At 42.3% G+C, this 17,460-nt stretch overlaps 1 protein-coding gene across 2 annotated transcripts in view; it reads right to left on the bottom strand.

Moving 5' to 3' along the window:
- Positions 1–16,183, bottom strand: part of CNMD (chondromodulin) — a 159,876-nt gene extending 143,693 nt beyond the window's left edge. Inside the window, exons 1-2 of one of the 2 annotated variants that reach the window (XM_089668799.1) lie at positions 16,026–16,183; positions 8,672–8,812 (exon numbers count right to left, since the gene is read on the bottom strand). In XM_089668799.1, the coding sequence (XP_089524925.1) occupies positions 8,672–8,812; positions 16,026–16,169 (285 nt within the window). In that variant the 5' untranslated portion in view covers positions 16,170–16,183. The remainder of the gene's footprint in view (positions 1–8,671; positions 8,813–16,025) is intronic. The other variant, XM_089668798.1, reaches the window with a different exon arrangement.
- Positions 16,184–17,460: the final 1,277 nt, after the last annotated feature.

Here is a 17,460-nt window from a genome sequence, read left to right as displayed (position 1 = left end):
TGGGACCATTCATCCTTAAATCAGAGCTCCACCCAAAAGGAGAAGCTCCACTTGTCTGCCTCCTACCCCCTTACATTGCCACATTGGGCACTTTTTTTTGGGGTGGGGGGGTGGGAGCAGGTACCTGGTTTTGACAGGTTCCCACTCCTACCTCCGGCTCCCCTCCTTCCACCCGCAGTCTTCTGGGACACTTCAGAGGTCCCTGAAGACTGCGGGACCAATCTCAAGCCGCAGTGCGACTCACGCATGTGTAGTAGGAAACTGGCTGTGAAGCCGTGAGGCAATGCCGGTGCTGGGAACCCAGAGGCTAGTGCAGAACTAGCCAGGTGATGATGGCGTTGGACCTCTGGATAGGTAAGTGTCCTTATATTAAAAGTCAGCCGCTACAGTATGTAGCTCCTGACTTTTAATTTTTTGGTGGAGCATGGGACTCCTCTTTAGGCTGCAGAATATGTTGCAGTTTTGGGCAGCACATTCCAGCGTACAAAATGGTGCAGGGTATACAACTACATGGAAGTTTAAAAAAAAATTAAAACCAAACAAACAAGAACTGCAATGCATTTTAACAACGCATTATAGTGTACTGCAGCACAAATTGCACACACGTTATGCGCAAAGCAATGTTCACTATGTAGTGTTAATGAGCCTTTAGTGACCACTTCTTTCATGTATAACCCACCATCATGTGTAATAATAAAGTAACTGTATGCTGATGACATCAGAACGTCTAGTGATTCTTGCTTACTGGTGTTGTAGGTCTACCTAGAATGCATTGTAAACCATTGCAAAAATATACATACAGTACAAATGACAGCATTGTCCATAGAAACTGTATTTAAGCGAAATAAAAGCAAAAGGTGTTTGAAAAAAGATGAAGAGAGGAAGAAGGAAATTTATGTAAACTGTGATTTGCTAGAAAAAGTACATTCAGACAAATTGAATTTTAAAAGAGTAGAGCGAGGTGAAAAGGTGTTTACTTTGCATCTAATACGGAAAAAAAGTGTAAGAACTGCTCACGACTCTAACTTCTGTTGTATTTGGAACATGCCTGCTGTACAAAATATTTATTCTCATGAAACATGGCTCTGACTCACTTGTTCTGGCTGAAAAATATGTTTATCAAATCATTACATGAACTGTGTTGGGAATATAGATAATATCAATGTATCCTGCATTTTCACATATATAACACCCTAAAATGGCACTTTAATCTATGGGTTACATCTGTAGGTAAGAATTAACCCAAAACAAGCCATTCTGAGTGAAAATCAATGTTTGCAGAAACAAAAATCCAGAACAATAATGTCAGGTTCACACCTAACCACTGAGGTGTAGAGCATGCACTTTTTTTTCTACACATTTATGTTCGTTGCCTAAAGCTGCCTTTTTTCAACCAAGAGGTTGAATTGAAAAACTGACCCGAGTCCCCTTAGTGAGCCTGCAGACTGTTGCACCACCACTAGCCAGCAATGAACCGCCAGCCAGAGGCAAACAAGGCATTTACCCAGGGCGGCATTTTTTAGGGGGGCAGCACTGCCCCCCAGAAGAAGGGACATATGTGACATGGGGACCAGGTGGGATCCCAGAGAGGCTGCGGGCTGCTTGATGGTGTATGCAGAGCCTGGCTGTGGTTCCAGGGGATGCCCAGAGCTGTGAAGGTGGGTGTAAGGCTACGTTCACACTAGCCTTGTGTGCAGGGGGCAGAGAGGCGTTTGGGAAGCGTTTTTACCGCTTCCCAAACGCCTCTGCCAATTCTGCACATTACAGCACATGGTGCTGTTCTAACGGGAGCGTTTGCGTCGCGGCAAAACGGACACCTCTGGTCGAGTCAGGAGGCTTTGAAGCCTCCTATTCTCGTCTATGGTGCTGCTCCGCAAACGCCCAGCCGGCGTTTGCGGTGCGGTTGCGACGCGTTTGCGGGGCGTTTGCGGAGCGGTAACACCACTCAACTGTATTATAGGCGTTTGTGGGGCGGTAAACACCTAGCAACCGCCACTAAACCGCGCATGTGGCATTTGCGGAGCGTTTGCCGAGCGTTAAAAAATGCTCTGCAAACGCCGGACCAACGCTTGCCAAATGCTATAGGGGCGTTTGGCAAGCGTTGGTAAAACAGCCAAGTGTGAACGAGCCCTTAGTGGAAGGCTATCTCGGGTGGGAGATGGGGCAGGGGTGTTGTTGGTCACTGCCAGGCTCATGCTCCGCAGGGGGGAGGGGGTCTGGTGTTGGTGCCAGGCTTTCTCTCTGCTGGGGAGGGGAGACAGATTTTTGTGTAGCCTAGGGCAGCACAAAACCTAAATACACCACTGCCACCAGCAACCAGGCCCGGATCTAGGGGAGTTTTAGGGTGGGCTATGCCCCCTCCAGATTTTAGTTGTACCCCCTCCCAGATTTCTAAGTGTGCATCAAACTGATCAATGGGACTTGATTGAGACAATTGATGTGAAGGGGCACTATGATGGGGACAATTGATGTAAGGGGGCACTTTGAGGGGAGGAATTAATTTAAGGGTGCGCTCTGAAATGGACCTTTTATGTAAGGGGCACTCTGATGAGAACACCTGATGTAAAGGGAGGACAATTATAGGAACCTCAATGTAAGATGGAACTCTTGAGGATGAATCCTGATGTAAGCAGGGACTCTGGTAAGAACAACTGATATAAGGGGGCAGAGGTTTTATATAATCATCCTAATACAATTTAGTGTTCTCTGTTTACTACTGCGCCTCCTCTGTACTATCTGTCACAACTAAAGGAGACGTGTGTTTATGGAAAAGGTAGCGTTGACCTGTATTACTTCGTCCATAGACAGCATCCCATCATGGATGCATGGAGGGAATTCTCTAATCCCAACTATTATATGTGAATGCTTCTGAGTGGTTTATAAAAGCATTATAGATAGTTCCTTATATCATGTATATTTTTATAACCTATATACAGTAGTTTGTAATCGTTTAAGCTTTCAGAAAGGTATATGCTTTTATTTTATACCTAGTAGTTTTGTATGTGATGCATACTTGGTATCATCTGCCATTTTATTTATGTTTAATGCAAATTCAGTGCTGTGCTACTAATATACCACAGAATAAAAAAGAACAAAAGTCTCCACATGAATGTCCAAATAAGGCTCCGTTCACACCTATGCAGTTTGCTTTTTGTCCATTTGGAGTGCTTTTCTCAGTTCATTTTGCGTTTTTCTACATGTGTTTTTGGTGCATGTTTGGCGTGTTTTTACCGCGTCTTGTTCAGCTCTTTTTTTTTTGTTAATGTGGAATTTTTTTTGCAAATGCAAAAAGTGGCAAAAAGCACTACCATGCGTTTCAGCAGCTTCTTCATTGAACTCTATTGTAGCAAGAATGCTGGTTTTTGCTTTAAAAACAAGTCCCTGACACTTTCCAAACAAGCAGCAGCCCAAAAAAGCATAGATGTGAACATGTTCCATAGGAAACCATGTTAAATGGACTATAGCACATTTCTGCAAAAAGCAAAAAACTCAATCTTCAATATAGCCACCACACTCCTGGCCCCTCTTCCCCAGAAGACATCAACTATGACAAAATGCGTAGGTAGGAGCCTGTTTTGATGTCATCACAGTCTACAGGAAGTGCGGAATTTCAGTGAGTTCAGGGATTTTATGCAGAATTTCTGTGAGTTCAGAGATTTTATGCAGAGCTTCTTACTTTGCTTTGCCTGTAAGAGCAATTTTTAATAAAAGTCAATCAGTTTTCACACTATGTGGAGATTGGGACTTTCTCTTTTTTTGGTATCATGAACAGGAGGTGAGACCTTTCATGATATCGCCCCCAGCAGGAGGATTATCTTTACAGCAGGAGGCATTTGGAGGCCGGGAGTGTGGATCTGCATGCAATCCCAGTGCGCTATATGACTCTTTAAATCAGGGGTATTGAATTAAAATTCAAGGAGGCCCAGTCACTAAAATTTTCTTCTGGCTGAGGTCCAAATAGGGAGTGCCCATCAGCGTGCCCCCTTACATTACGTGTTGCCATCAGAGTGCAACTTTACATCATGTATTCCCATCACATCAGGTGTGCCCATCAGAGTACCCCTTTACGTCAGGTATCCCCATCACGTTGCCACCTTACATCAGGTATTCCTGTCAGAGTGCCCCCTTACACTCAAAGTACCACTTTCTATCATATTTCCCCATCAGAGTGCCCCTTTACATCATATTCCCCATCAGAGTGCCCCTTTCCATCACATGTGCCCATCAGAGTGCTTTTTTCCACAGTATGTGCCCATTTGTTCCCTTTAACATAAAATGGGCCTGTCAGAGTGCCCCTTAACATAAAATATGCCGATCAGTGTCCCTTAACATAAAATAAGGGGCATGCTGATGGGCACATTTTATGTTAAGGGGCACTCTGATGGGCACATTTATATTAAGGGGCACTCTGATGGATACATTTTATGTTAAGGAGCACTCGGATTGGCACATTCTTTGTTAAGGGGCACTCTGATGGGCACATTCTATGTTAAGGGGCACTTTGATGGGCACATTCTATGTTAAGGGGCACTCTGACGGGCACATTCTATGTTAAGGGGCACTCTGATGGGCACATTCTATGTTAAGGGGCACTCTGATGGGCACATTCTATGTTAAGGGGCACATTGATGAGCACATTCTATGTTAAGGGGCACTCTGATAGGTACATTCTATGTTGTGCCCATCAGAGTGCCCCTTAACATTCAATGTGCCCATCAGAGTGCCCCTGTAAGACTACACCCTACCTTGAGGGCAGACAGGAGCTGTGCTGGGATCCTTGCTGGATGCTTGTGTACAGGCAGAGAGCGGGAGCCAGAGAGACAGCGAACTGAAAGGGGAGAGGCGCACACGTGATGTCATGTTGCCGTGACGAACGCCCTGCTCTGTGGCGGATCTGTCTTGTTGGCTGGCGGTCCGGGTGGCAGCGCTGCTGGGGCCGTTCGTGGACCGCCATTTAGTGACCGTTGCTTTAAACACAGAGTCATATTTATTTGGTTAGCAGATGGTGACTATATATAAGATTGAAGTCTTCTCCTGAAACACCTTTATTTGGTCTTTAACTTGGACACTTTGTTTTTTTTTCTTTTCTATTGTGTGGTATATTTGTAGCACAGCACTGAATTTGCATATATAGTTTGCTGTGAAAAAAGATATCATAGTGTTCTAGCAGCTCATGATTATTGTTGTTTCCACGAGTGTGGTTACTGGTTTGGTTATTATTATCTTTGGTTAAGTTGGAGCCATGTCATTATTTTCTAGCATTGTGGTACCCCAGGCACAAGGACCCTGTTAATAAAGGGAGAGCATAAGCAGGGGTTAGTACCTCTTTTAGTGAGGTCCCTCCCCTAGGCGGATCTGATGGGTGGAGTTGGGCACCCCTATATATTCTGGAGTGGGAGGAATCTGGAGAGAGGAGTAATGGAAACAAGCTACCCCTGATATATGCTATGTAAGTTTGTAGCTTGTGAGAGAGAATGCACTTCAGGGTAGGCCATGGGGAGGAGAACCCACCTACGGGGGGGACCTGTGTTGAGGAGTTTATATGTAATTACACTGTGGTGAAATTTGATGCTGAACGCAAAATGATTCTAAAGGCGTATTTTTTTCTTTTTAAATAACAAACATGTCTTTACTTAAGTGCAGTGGTTTTGCACAGAGAAGCCCGGACCCTCCTCTTCTTGGGTCCCTTGCCAGCGCTCCTTGCCCCTCCCTCCTCTCTATGGGGGCACCGGCTCCTCAGTGTGTTCAATCAACACACAGAGCCACGGCCTGACCCCACCCTCTCTCTCTTCTCATTGGCTCACTGGCTGTGATTGACAGCAGTGGAGGCTAATGGCTCCTGCTTCTGTGTTAGGCAATGAGGAGAGGGAGTCCTGGGATAGGTGAGACTCCAGTGCACATTGCTGGATCGAGGGGGGGGGGAGTATTGGGGGGGATGATGCACAGAGAAAGTGCATAAAATGAATGAAGGTAAAAAACCTTGAGCCTTTAGAACCACTTTAAGCTGTAAAGGTGAAGTACAGATCTTCTGTTGTGTTACTGCTACAGTAGAATATTGTTAAAAGGCTGTAAATGTAGACAACCCTTTCTTACGAAGGTGAGCCTCAGGCAGAGGCGTCCCTAGAGTTGGTGTCACCTGATGCGATAATACTTGGTGACTGGATAAATGGATCAGACTCCGATCCATTATGCTCAATCCGCAGATCCACTCCATCCTGAGGGGATCGTCGGCGTAATTTCCAACTCACCTTTTCGTGGAGCAAGTCCGGTGTCACCACATATAGGTTGCATGCCGACAATCCCCGCAGGATGGTTCGGATTTGCGAATTGGGGAGCATAATGGATCGGAGTCTGATCCATTGTGCTCCCCAATCCTCACATCCCATCCATCCTGCGGGGATCGTCGGCATGCAACCTATATGTGGTGACACCGGACCCGCTCCACGAAAAGGTAAGTTGTAAAGAAAGCCGACGATCCCCGCAGGATGGATCGGATCCATCCTGCAGGGATCGTCTGCTTTCTTTACAACTTGCTTTTTCTTGGAGCGGGTTCGGCGTCACCCCGTGCGGTTGGTGTCACCCGGTGCGGTGCGCACCCCCCGCACCTGCCTCGGGACACCACTGGCCTCAGGACAGGCGTATAAGAGTAAGTAAGATGGCGGAGTTTTTCCCTGTACAGGTGTGTGTACCCTAACTCATATCTGAAGGAGATTGGAGAATACCTTGGCCAGTTTGGCAGAAGCTGCTGGAAAATCAGGGCTGCTTACATGCCACCTCCTCACTGCCTGTTGTAACCCTATAGATGCTGTGCTGCTGTGCCACAACCTCCTTTGTTGCATGCAGTTGCGTGTTTGTTGCAGCATGGTCCCATTCATTCAAGCAGGTCTCGTCCAGCAGCGGTTCTGCCAGCTGAACGTGATGGTGGAATCATTTTTGCTGTGACAGTGAAGCAAAACATCAGGAGCATGGAATCTTAACACCCCTGCCTTTAAAACTTAAAGCACGGGATGCGGTAAAAATGTATCTCAACCATGTGTTTTTACCCCCTACAATGCAGGTATAAACAAGCCCTTAGGCCGGCATAGCTTTGTTCTGAAAAGAAGGAGGAATGTTCACTTACTATAGAACTCTCTGATATTAAGTAAGAAGAATGGGACCAAATAAATACATAATTTTGTATTTTCTGATACTGGGATCATATCATGTGATCAGGTTAGATTAAAAAGAACTGTGTTTGGTTGGTCACATATTATCCAACACTATTGTGTTTTTTCCATTTTTAGATTACTAAACACAACTTAGACGATAATGCATGAGGACATCCAAATCAATGACCTATTCCCTAAATGAAATAAAGAGATGAATATCCTGCTGTAAACTGAATAGCATATGGTTGCTGTTATCTATGTTGATTTTACCAATACAACACGTTACATTTCTTTCCGTGACTAATTGGATGAAATAACAATTACATGTATGTTTCAAACAAACAAAATCCATTACGGCTGCAAACTGTGCACAGCTATATGACACTCACACTTATTACATTGCCATTGAGGCCGCTGATGCAGCCTATACTAGTGACAGTAATGTACCCAATAATGCACCATGAGGTCCTTGAATGTGAACATTTCCAATTAAGCAGACATATGAATTAATACTGCCAGCTGATAAATAGCCACATAAGTTTAACAACAAGCCCTGTATGATATTATATGTTATGTCAATGCAGCTCTATGCAGAAATGATAAAACGCACATTAGTTTGGCTGGGTGCTGGCTGGTCTACAAATACTGGCCTGCATTCATGACATGCTGCTGTTGGAAGTAGTGCTGGGGGAAGTAGCTGGCTGATATACAAGAGCTGATTGAGTCCGACATAAAGGGGCTTTTGTCTGCAAGCAGTCACCACTGACCCCAGCTCAGCCTACAAGACCATAAGCAGAGGAGCCAGCATAGGCCATCCCTGTACAAGTCCCTTCAAGGCACATCAAGAGTGTTCACATTTTATATGGGACAACACAATCAGTGGAAAAAAAAATCCTTTTAAATACTGTATTTTTCATTCGGAAAGGGAAAGTGGCAGCTTTTTACTTGACGCTAATTATTCCTCCAAAGCCAATTATCGTGACAAGTTACACGTCTTTCCCCACTGCAGCTATAATGGTCCATTTTAATAATTTATGTATTTATATTTCTGCCAATTAAGACAGCCATCTGTACTCAGGTTAAATAGTCAGGCAAATTATTATGATCTTATTTATATCTGCTTTTCAAACAATCCAAAAATAATAAACTCTAATGTGTCATTTTGTCCAAGTGCATAAAACCACATTTCATTTATCCAATATTGCCGGATTAGCTAGAAAACAGTTGTGCATTAAAGAGGCATTCAATATACATTTTATATGGCGGATATCTTTTATCTCCCTATCAAGGGTAGAATGATCTGTGGCTGACTACTGGTGATGTATTCTAAGGATGGATCCCTTGTTTTAAATAGAAGGGTGTCTTGTATGTTTATAAATGGATATTGGGAAGTGAAGTGAATAGGCTCCTTTTACAGCAGAAACCTTATGACCTCCTGATTCTCACATCTGCTCTTCAGGAGCATGCTCGGGGAGAGGAGAGGACAGATGCCCATTGTTCGTGTTCTGTTCAGGGTCACTTACGTGCTTGTCATTAACTTTCCAGAAATAGAAGGCACCAATGGCTCCAAAGAGAAGCAGAAGAGCCCCTGAGATGAGCACCACGGCCCCGATTCGGAGGAGACGGCCATTGTTGGATGGCTTCATTGTCACTGCTGTGTATGCCTGGAGTCAGAGAGGACACAATCATCAAAAACTAGATGCCATACTAGTCTTACAATTTATCACAGCGTACATTATTAGTCAGCTATTACTTCTCAAAAATTGGATTGTTAGACCTACATACACTTACAGTCAACTATTACTTCTCAAAAATTGGATTGTTAGACCTACATACACTTATAGTCAACTATTACTTCTCAAAAATAGGATTATTAGACCTACATACACTTATAGTCAACTATTACTTCTCAGAAATTGGATTGTTAGACCTTCATACACTTATAGTCAACTATTACTTCTCAAAAATTGGATTGTTAGACCTACATACACTTATAGTCAACTATTACTTCTCAAAAATAGGATTATTAGACCTTCATACACTTATAGTCAACTATTACTTCTCAAAAATTGGATTGTTAGACCTACATACACTTATAGTCAACTATTACTTCCACAAATTGGATTGTTAGACCTACATACACTTACAGTCAACTATTACTTCTCAAAAATTGGATTGTTAGACCTACATACACTTATAGTCAACTATTCCTTCTCAAAAATAGGATTATTAGACCTTCATACACTTATAGTCAACTATTACTTCTCAAAAATTGGATTGTTAGACCTACATACACTTATAGTCAACTATTCCTTCTCAAAAATAGGATTACTAGACCTACATACACTTATAGTCAACTATCACTTCCCAGAAATTGGATTGTTAGACCTTCATACACTTATAGTCAACTATCACTTCCCAGAAATTGGATTGTTAGACCTACATACACTTACAGTCAACTATTACTTCTCATAAATTGGATTGTTATACCTTCATACACTTATAGTCAACTATTACTTCTCAAAAATGGGATTGTTAGACCTATATACACTTATAGTCAACTATTACTTCTCAAAAATGGGATTATTAGACCTACATACACTTTAAGTTAGGTTCACATCTATGCATGTGTGTTTGATGCGTTTTTCTGGCACATTTTTATGCCTTTTTTCATGCTTATGCGATTTGATTGTAGGAGGAGGAGACTAGTTGTTAAATACAAAACCCTACCAAAAACACACCAAAAATGCATGTCCGTGCATTTGTTATGCATTTTTAATGCAGTTCTATTGAAGTCTATGAAACCCAAAACGCATTGGGAGAGATTTACTAAAACTGAAGAGTGCAAAGTCTGGTGCAGCTCTGTGCAGAAAACCAATCAGCTTCCAGGTTTTATTGAAAAAATTTAATTGAACAAGCTGAAGTTAGAAGCTGATTGGCTACAGTTGCACCAGATTCTGAGTGCTCCAGATTTAGTAAATCTCCCTCCCATCATGTTGCATATAAAAAATGTCCCTTTACCTTTCCAAAAACTGCATAAATTTGAATAGTACCCCAAAAAAATAATGCTAAATGGATTGTGGTGTGTTTCTGCAGATCCGCAAATGCACTAAATAACGCACAGATGTGAACCTAGCTGGAGGGCCGGTTCACACCATGACACTAGAAATTCTTCTAATATGTGGTTACACCCTTTTACCACCTGATAGATAAATACACGGACAAGCTATTGAGATTTGAGCACAGGTATATATTGTTTGGTTCACACCATGAATCGCACAGGAATGCGCTGTGCCTTCTTGTGTGATTCACATGCGATCCGGGTACTGCAGCAAAAGTAGTGCATGCACTGCTTTATAAAATGCAGTGCAACTGGATGGCATTGCACTTCTGAACCATGCGATCCGGTGCAGGCAAACACATTGCGTTTGGGGTGTGGTTAGTATTACACTGACACCCCCAGCAGATCCCAGCAGTGCTGTGCATTTTGAACACGATGCACTCGGAAATGCAGGTTTTCGGGACCACATTCTGGTGTGAACTGGCATTTTAAGGATATCAACATCTAAAAACAAAAGTTGATAGTATTGCAACATACTGTCCTTAAATGTTGCATTAATTTTCTTTTTTACACCTTTTTTCCACCTTTCTTTTAACCTGGTAATCCTGCCATTAACACACTTCCTGGAATAGTAACAAATGTACTGAGCAGCATTGTCACCCTAGGACAGGATAGGAGCACAGTGGCTAAATGGTTAGCACTTCCGCCTGACAGTACTAGTGTCATTGGTTTGAATCCCAGCCATGGCACCTCCTGCCTGGTGTTTGCATTTTCTCCCTGTGCCTGTGTGGGTTTCCTCCAGGTATTCCTTCCACACTCCGCAGACATGCTGGTAGGTGAATTGGATCCTGTCTAAATTGTCCCTAGTATGTGTACATATGAATGTAGGTTAAGACTGATGTGAATGTACAATATATATGTAAAGTGTTGGGTAACTTGACAGTGCTACATAAGTCTTCTGGTGCAGCGAGACATGGTAGCCAATCAGTTTCTAATTTCAGCTTGTTCTGTTATCCCAGGTTCACACCCAAGCGTGATTTGCAGCATAGTCCATTTACCATGATTTCCTATGGGACAAGTTCACACTTCTGCATTTTGACCCAGTGTGGTTTTTTTTGGAAAGGGTCAGGGTCTTTTTTGAACGCAAAACGTTGCGTTTTTGGTTCTATAGACCTCAAGAAAAGTATGTATTGCTGCGTTTTTGCTGCATTTTGCATTTAAAATCTGCTGAGCAACAAGCAAAAAAAAGCCCCCCCCCTGCAAAATGCATCAAAAACACGGCAAAAATGCAAGTGCAAAAACGCAATGTAGAAACGCATCAAACGCAAGCTGCATAGGTGTGAACCTAGACATAAGCGTTTCAACTCTCCAGTTTTAGTAAATCAACCCCAATGCGTGTCAGGATTAAATGAAGAAGAGTGGGTGAAGCTGAACGTGCTCTTGTGAGATTTTCTTTTGTATCTTACTCCATGGTAGGACTACATAACACCTCCCTTTTGTCTCCATAACAGGGGGAGGTGTTTTGTAGTCCATTAAGCTAGCAGGGAACCATGCCAACTGATAACAGTCCAGAGGAAGAGAGCACAGATTTCTGGCTGGATGAACAGCTACGTTTATTTTTGCACTTATTGAACAGTTATAATAAAATGCTTTCAATGGTGTATTTATCGGAGCAAATCAGAGAAATTGAATGCATCCTCTGTACTGGTCCTGATCACCAATGTAACTGGGAATTAAAATGAGGGGTACATCCACAATTTTGAGTGACCACAGCAGGAATCCAGGGAAATCTTCCAATGGGGACATTTGTTCCTGTGCCATACAGGTGACAATCTGATTGAATGGTTCTTTACAGCAAAACAGATCAGTTTCATCAAAATGATTCTGATTAGTCCAGATGGAAAATCCAAAGATAGGAAAGAAGATAGATTGATGATCGCTAAGTGTAGGTTATATAGAAAAATCTTTTTTTGATCTTCCAAACATTTTTCTCCCAGACAATAAATCAATCAATTGCACGCAAAATGTGAGGCCGCCATTTGCAGGAATCTCCCTCACAACTGAAGGATATCATAGCACTTCCTGTTGAGTCTACAGGACAGGAAGTGAAGGGAAATCTCCCTTATGAGACACAGGTGGCAAAAAATGTCAGCAGTTTTAACTGTCCCCTGCTCCATCCTAAATGAAAAAAAGTTTTGAATTTAACTATACCTAAAAATCACATTACTATTGGTGTACCAGATGCCTTCTTCTTGCCATGAAAAAAAACTGCTGCTTTGGAACCAAGGCAAAGATCACATGGACTGGCTATAAAATGCATTGTGGATGTTTCACATCATAAGAGACTGCAGCAGACAGTTTAAATGTGGCCACCCCCATGCAAACATATAATTACAATCTATACATAAAAATAATATTTTTTTAAAACAGCAATACCCAAAGATAAGATGATTTCAGCAATGGATTACAAACCATTTATGTATATGTAAGAGTGGTGAACACTAGTATTAACAAAACTTTAAAGAGCAAGTCACCTGTTCGGACTCTTCCTTTATCAGCCTACTGGACATACTGACAGTTGGGAACAAAATCAACACCAGCATAGAACCACTGGCCCTGAATGACTAGTCAGAGATCACTACTGGACCGACTTCTTGTACACAAAGGATCCTACAATCTTAGGGGTCACCATACACATTACAATCTGACCATACAATCTTTGCACAATTCACTTCAGATTTACCAAAACTATGTAATACAAAGCCCTACTTATTCTAACCAATCAATCTGTATCAATTTAGGCAGGCACTTGTTGGTAGATCTAAAGTTCCCCAAATGCTATGAAATCGGATTGTACAATCTCTTTTAGATCTTCCATCAACAATGCCATACAAGGGCCTGCCTGATTGGATAGATAAGGCGTGTCCTCATAGTGTACACTTTTGGTAAATCTAATGGTGGCCATACATGCCTCAATAACTGATTTTCCAGTCTTTTCCATACTGAATAATTGATCTGTAAACAACAACCCATTTGATCAATATGCCACACATGGGGAAGTGGATTTTGATCAATATGATCATATCTTATGATTGTAAGTAATCTATCAAATCTCTGTTTCCATCAAGTAATCTGATCGATCAAAATACAATTGTATTCATGAACTAAGTATCCCAGTGCTGCTGATTGATAACTGACCGTTTTCTGCCCTGGCTGATCGAAATTGAGTTTAAATTGATCAGAAGGGAAGTTATGGCTATTGTTTTCCTTGCAGATTTGATCAAATCGCAGGTCGATTGAATTAAAAAATGGATGTGTGTATGGCCACCATAAAGGAAATTGTACAATCATATTATTGATTAGAAAGGAAAATTAAGGCTATGAAATTTCTTGCAGATTTGACCAAATTGCAGATCAATGGCATTAAAAAACTGAGGCGTGTATGGCCATCATAAAAGAAACTGTATAATGAGAATTTTGATTGGAGGGGAAGTTATGGCTATTCAATTTCTTGCAGATTTGATCAAATCGCAGATCAACTGGATTAAAAAAAAACTGAAGCCTGTATGGCCACCGTAAAGGAAGTTGTATAATCAGGTTATTGATCGGGGGGGGGGGGAAAGTTATGGCTATTCAATGTCATGCAGATTTGATCAAATCGCAGATCAATTGGATTAAAAAAATGAAAGCGTGTATGGCCACCATAAAGGAAGTTGTGTAATCAGATTGTTGATTGGAAGGGAAGTTATGGCTATTCAATTTCTTGCAGCTTTGACCGAATTGCGGATCAATTGGATTAAAAAAACTGAAGCGTGTACGGCCAATATAAAGGAAGTTGTATAATCAGATTATTGATCAGGAGGAATGTTATGGCTATTCAATTTCTTGTAGATTTGATCAAATCGCAGATCAATTGGAATAAAAAAAAACTTGAAGCGTGTACGGCCACCATAAAGGAAATTGTATAATCAAATTATTGATTGGAAGGGAAGTTATAGCTATTCAATTTCTTGCAGATTTGATCAAATTGCAGATCAATTGGAATAAAAAAAAACTGAAGCGTGTATGGGCACCTTAAAGGAAATTGTATAATCAGATTATTGATCAGGAGGAACGTTATGGCTATTCAATTTCTAGTAGATTTGATCAAATTGCAGATCAATTGGAATAAAAAAAAACTGAAACGTGTACGGCCACCATAAAGGAAATTGTATAATGAGATTATTGATTGGAAGAGAAGTTAAGGCTATTCAATTTCTTGCAGATTTGATCAAATCGCAGATCAATTGGATTAAAAAAATGACAGCGTGTACGGCCACCATAAAGGAAATTGTATAATCAGATTATTTATTGGGAGGAAAGTTATGGCTATTCAATTTCTTGCAGATTTGATCAAATCACAGATCAATTGGAATAAAAAAAAACTGAAGCGTGTATGGGCACCATAAAGGAGGTTGTATAATCAGATTATTGATTGGAAGGGAAGTTAAGGCTATTCAATTTCTTGCAGATTTGACCGAATTGCGGATCAATTGGATTAAAAAAATGAAAGCGTGTATGGGTACCATAAAGGAAGTTGTGTAATCAAATTGTTGATTGGAAGGGACGTTATGGCTATTCAATTTCTTGCAGCTTTGACCGAATTGCGGATCAATTGGATTACAAAAACTGAAGCGTGTACGGCCAATATAAAGGTAGTTGTATAATCAGATTATTTATCGGGAGGAAAGTTATGGCTATTCAATTTCTTGCAGATTTGAGCAAATCGCAGATCAATTGGACTAAAAAACTGAACAGTGTATGGGCACCATAAAAGAAATTGTATAAATAGGATTGTATGGAGATTGTACAGTCAAATTGTACAAAGTGTGTTGACCTTCAGAAAGATATTTTCATTATCTGCTTCCACAATTGTTCTACTATTCCTTACATTAAAATAGGAATAGACAAACTTTGGCTCATCACAGGTTGTAGAACCAGAAGTGTCAGCATGTAACAAGGAAGGCCAGCTGGGACTTGTAGTTCTCCATCATCTACAATCCTAACTTCGTCGGGAAGCCTCCAGCAGGAGGGAACCTGTGCTTACACATTTAGCGCGGTCTTGGCAGTACGCCTGCAAACTTACTTGTGGATTTTCAATTATATGACCATAATCATCGGGCACCATGGCATGTTTGTCACATTGTGATAATGCCGCTCACATTGTGCACGTCAGCACCGCCTGTTCCTATAGTAATAAGAGCAGTGTGCCGCACTAATCTCCAGCTTTGCAGGTATGCAGGGAAATGATCTAATTAACCTTTTTCGGGAAGTAAACAAAAATCAAACACCTTCCAAAATCCCGTGTCTCCTCTGCTTAATCCCCATCCCTCTGTACCTATGGGAGACGGGAATTACAGCATCATCCATTCTCCAATATAATCCCATAGAAGTCTAGATTTTATTCCTCTCACTGCTGCTGGCTTCATGTTCTAGATAAGGTGCGACCTACAGAGCCTGGCACTCCCGACCACTGTGCCAATCCACCCTGCTGAGACATGTAGTTCCACACTGCTCTGATCTATGCTGGGAAACAGACAGAGAATATTGTTGACAATAACAAACACAACGCTGTTCTACATAGAAAAGTAGAAACAGAGAATATTTTATGATATCATAGGTAATATAGATCTGGCTTTGCAGCCACAGTTTGCACACATCAACAGCCAAGTACACAGACAAACTCCAAGTGGATGTTAATGTCCTCTAAGCATTATTCTCCCATAGGACAGACAGGGCTAAAAGTTTTCAGGCTGGCAGTGTAGGTTGGTACTCACTGGGGGAAGGCACTGCTCCACATCTTCAGGTCCAGCTAGGGCTATAGGAACTTTTTCCGAACTCTCTGCCATTGTGTAGTGCAGGTCCCAGTCTGATCCCCCCAGATGGAGCTCAGAGATCTGTGCTGGACAGGAGAGGATCATGTGACTCCCCCTGTCAATCACCCTGCCACCTGCCCACCTCCTCCCCTCCTCAGGGTGCACAGCATGGGGGCCATTCCTCCCTCCTCCCTCTGTGGTCAGCTGGATTCCACCTCAGCTCAGGAATGTTTCTTGTACACATACAGCTCCATTATGACTTCCAGACTCGGAATGTTCCTCCCCACTACTGGAGGTTCAGGTGTTGTCAGGGAAGGAGACAGCAGTGCTATTCATTCCCAGGGTGCTGCCCCTTCTCTCATGTCTGGATGCATCCTACATCATTGCCTGGCTCACATAAAGTCACATTTGCAAAGTATATTAAGTCATATTAAAATTGGCTTTTTTTTTATCTTACAATAAAAAAAGGTTGTTATACTTACCTACCCTGTGCAGCTATATTGCACAGAGCCAGCCCTTACCTCCTCTTTGGCAGTCTCTGTCCACTCCTTCCTTCTCCCGGGTGCTAAGGGGATACCTGTGCATGCTCACTCTGGAGCCGGGCTGTGTGCATCCATAGACACACACTGTGCAGGTAAGCCACACCTCTGCTTCTTAACAGAATTTGTGAGCCTATGGCCCTGCTGCTCTCAGTGTCTCCAGTTGTGACAGGAGCAGGGGCGGACTGACCATTTGGAAACTCGGGCACTGCCCAAAGGCCCGGGGTCAGTAGGGGGCCCCATGAGATGCCCCTGGTACCTTTTTCATAGGCTTTTTTGAGTTTGGGCAAGGACACAGGGGCCCCATGATCCCCTATTGCCTGGGGGCCCCATGAGTTGTCAGTCCACCCCTGGACAGGAGTCAGGTAAGTGTTTATGGAGAAAGTTGTGTGTGTAGGACAGGTAATGAGGTGTTAGCCACTTGCCCTCCAGAGGATTTACCCCCCTTCATGACCAGGCCATTTTTTGCATTATGGCGCTGTGTTATTTTAACTGACAATTGTGCGGTCATGCCACACTGCACCCAAATAAAATGTATGTCCTATCTTTCCCCACAGATTGAGCTTTCTTTTGATGGCCTGTGCGGTTTTTATTTTTTTGCGTTATGACCAACAATTTTGAGAAAAAACAATGTTTTTTAATTTTTGCTATTAACTGGTTTCCAACCGCGCTATCCATGGACATTATTCCAGGACACGCTGCCCTGCGCACCCCCCTACTACAGACACAGCTGATCACATGGTATGGTAAACGGCCAATCACGGCAGCTTTTTACCACGTGATCAGCTGTGTCCAATGATACAGCGTTCATCGGGTAAATACAGTTGCCGGTTCTCAGCTGCACTTTCCTCACACTG

This window comes from Staurois parvus, unplaced genomic scaffold (assembly GCF_062004578.1).
Source record: "Staurois parvus isolate SC_StPar_1 unplaced genomic scaffold, SC_StPar_1.0 ptg000064l, whole genome shotgun sequence".
Classification (NCBI taxonomy): Eukaryota; Metazoa; Chordata; class Amphibia; order Anura; family Ranidae; genus Staurois; species Staurois parvus.
Note: the sequence above shows the minus strand (reverse complement) of the source record. Positions and strands in the feature narration are given on the sequence as shown.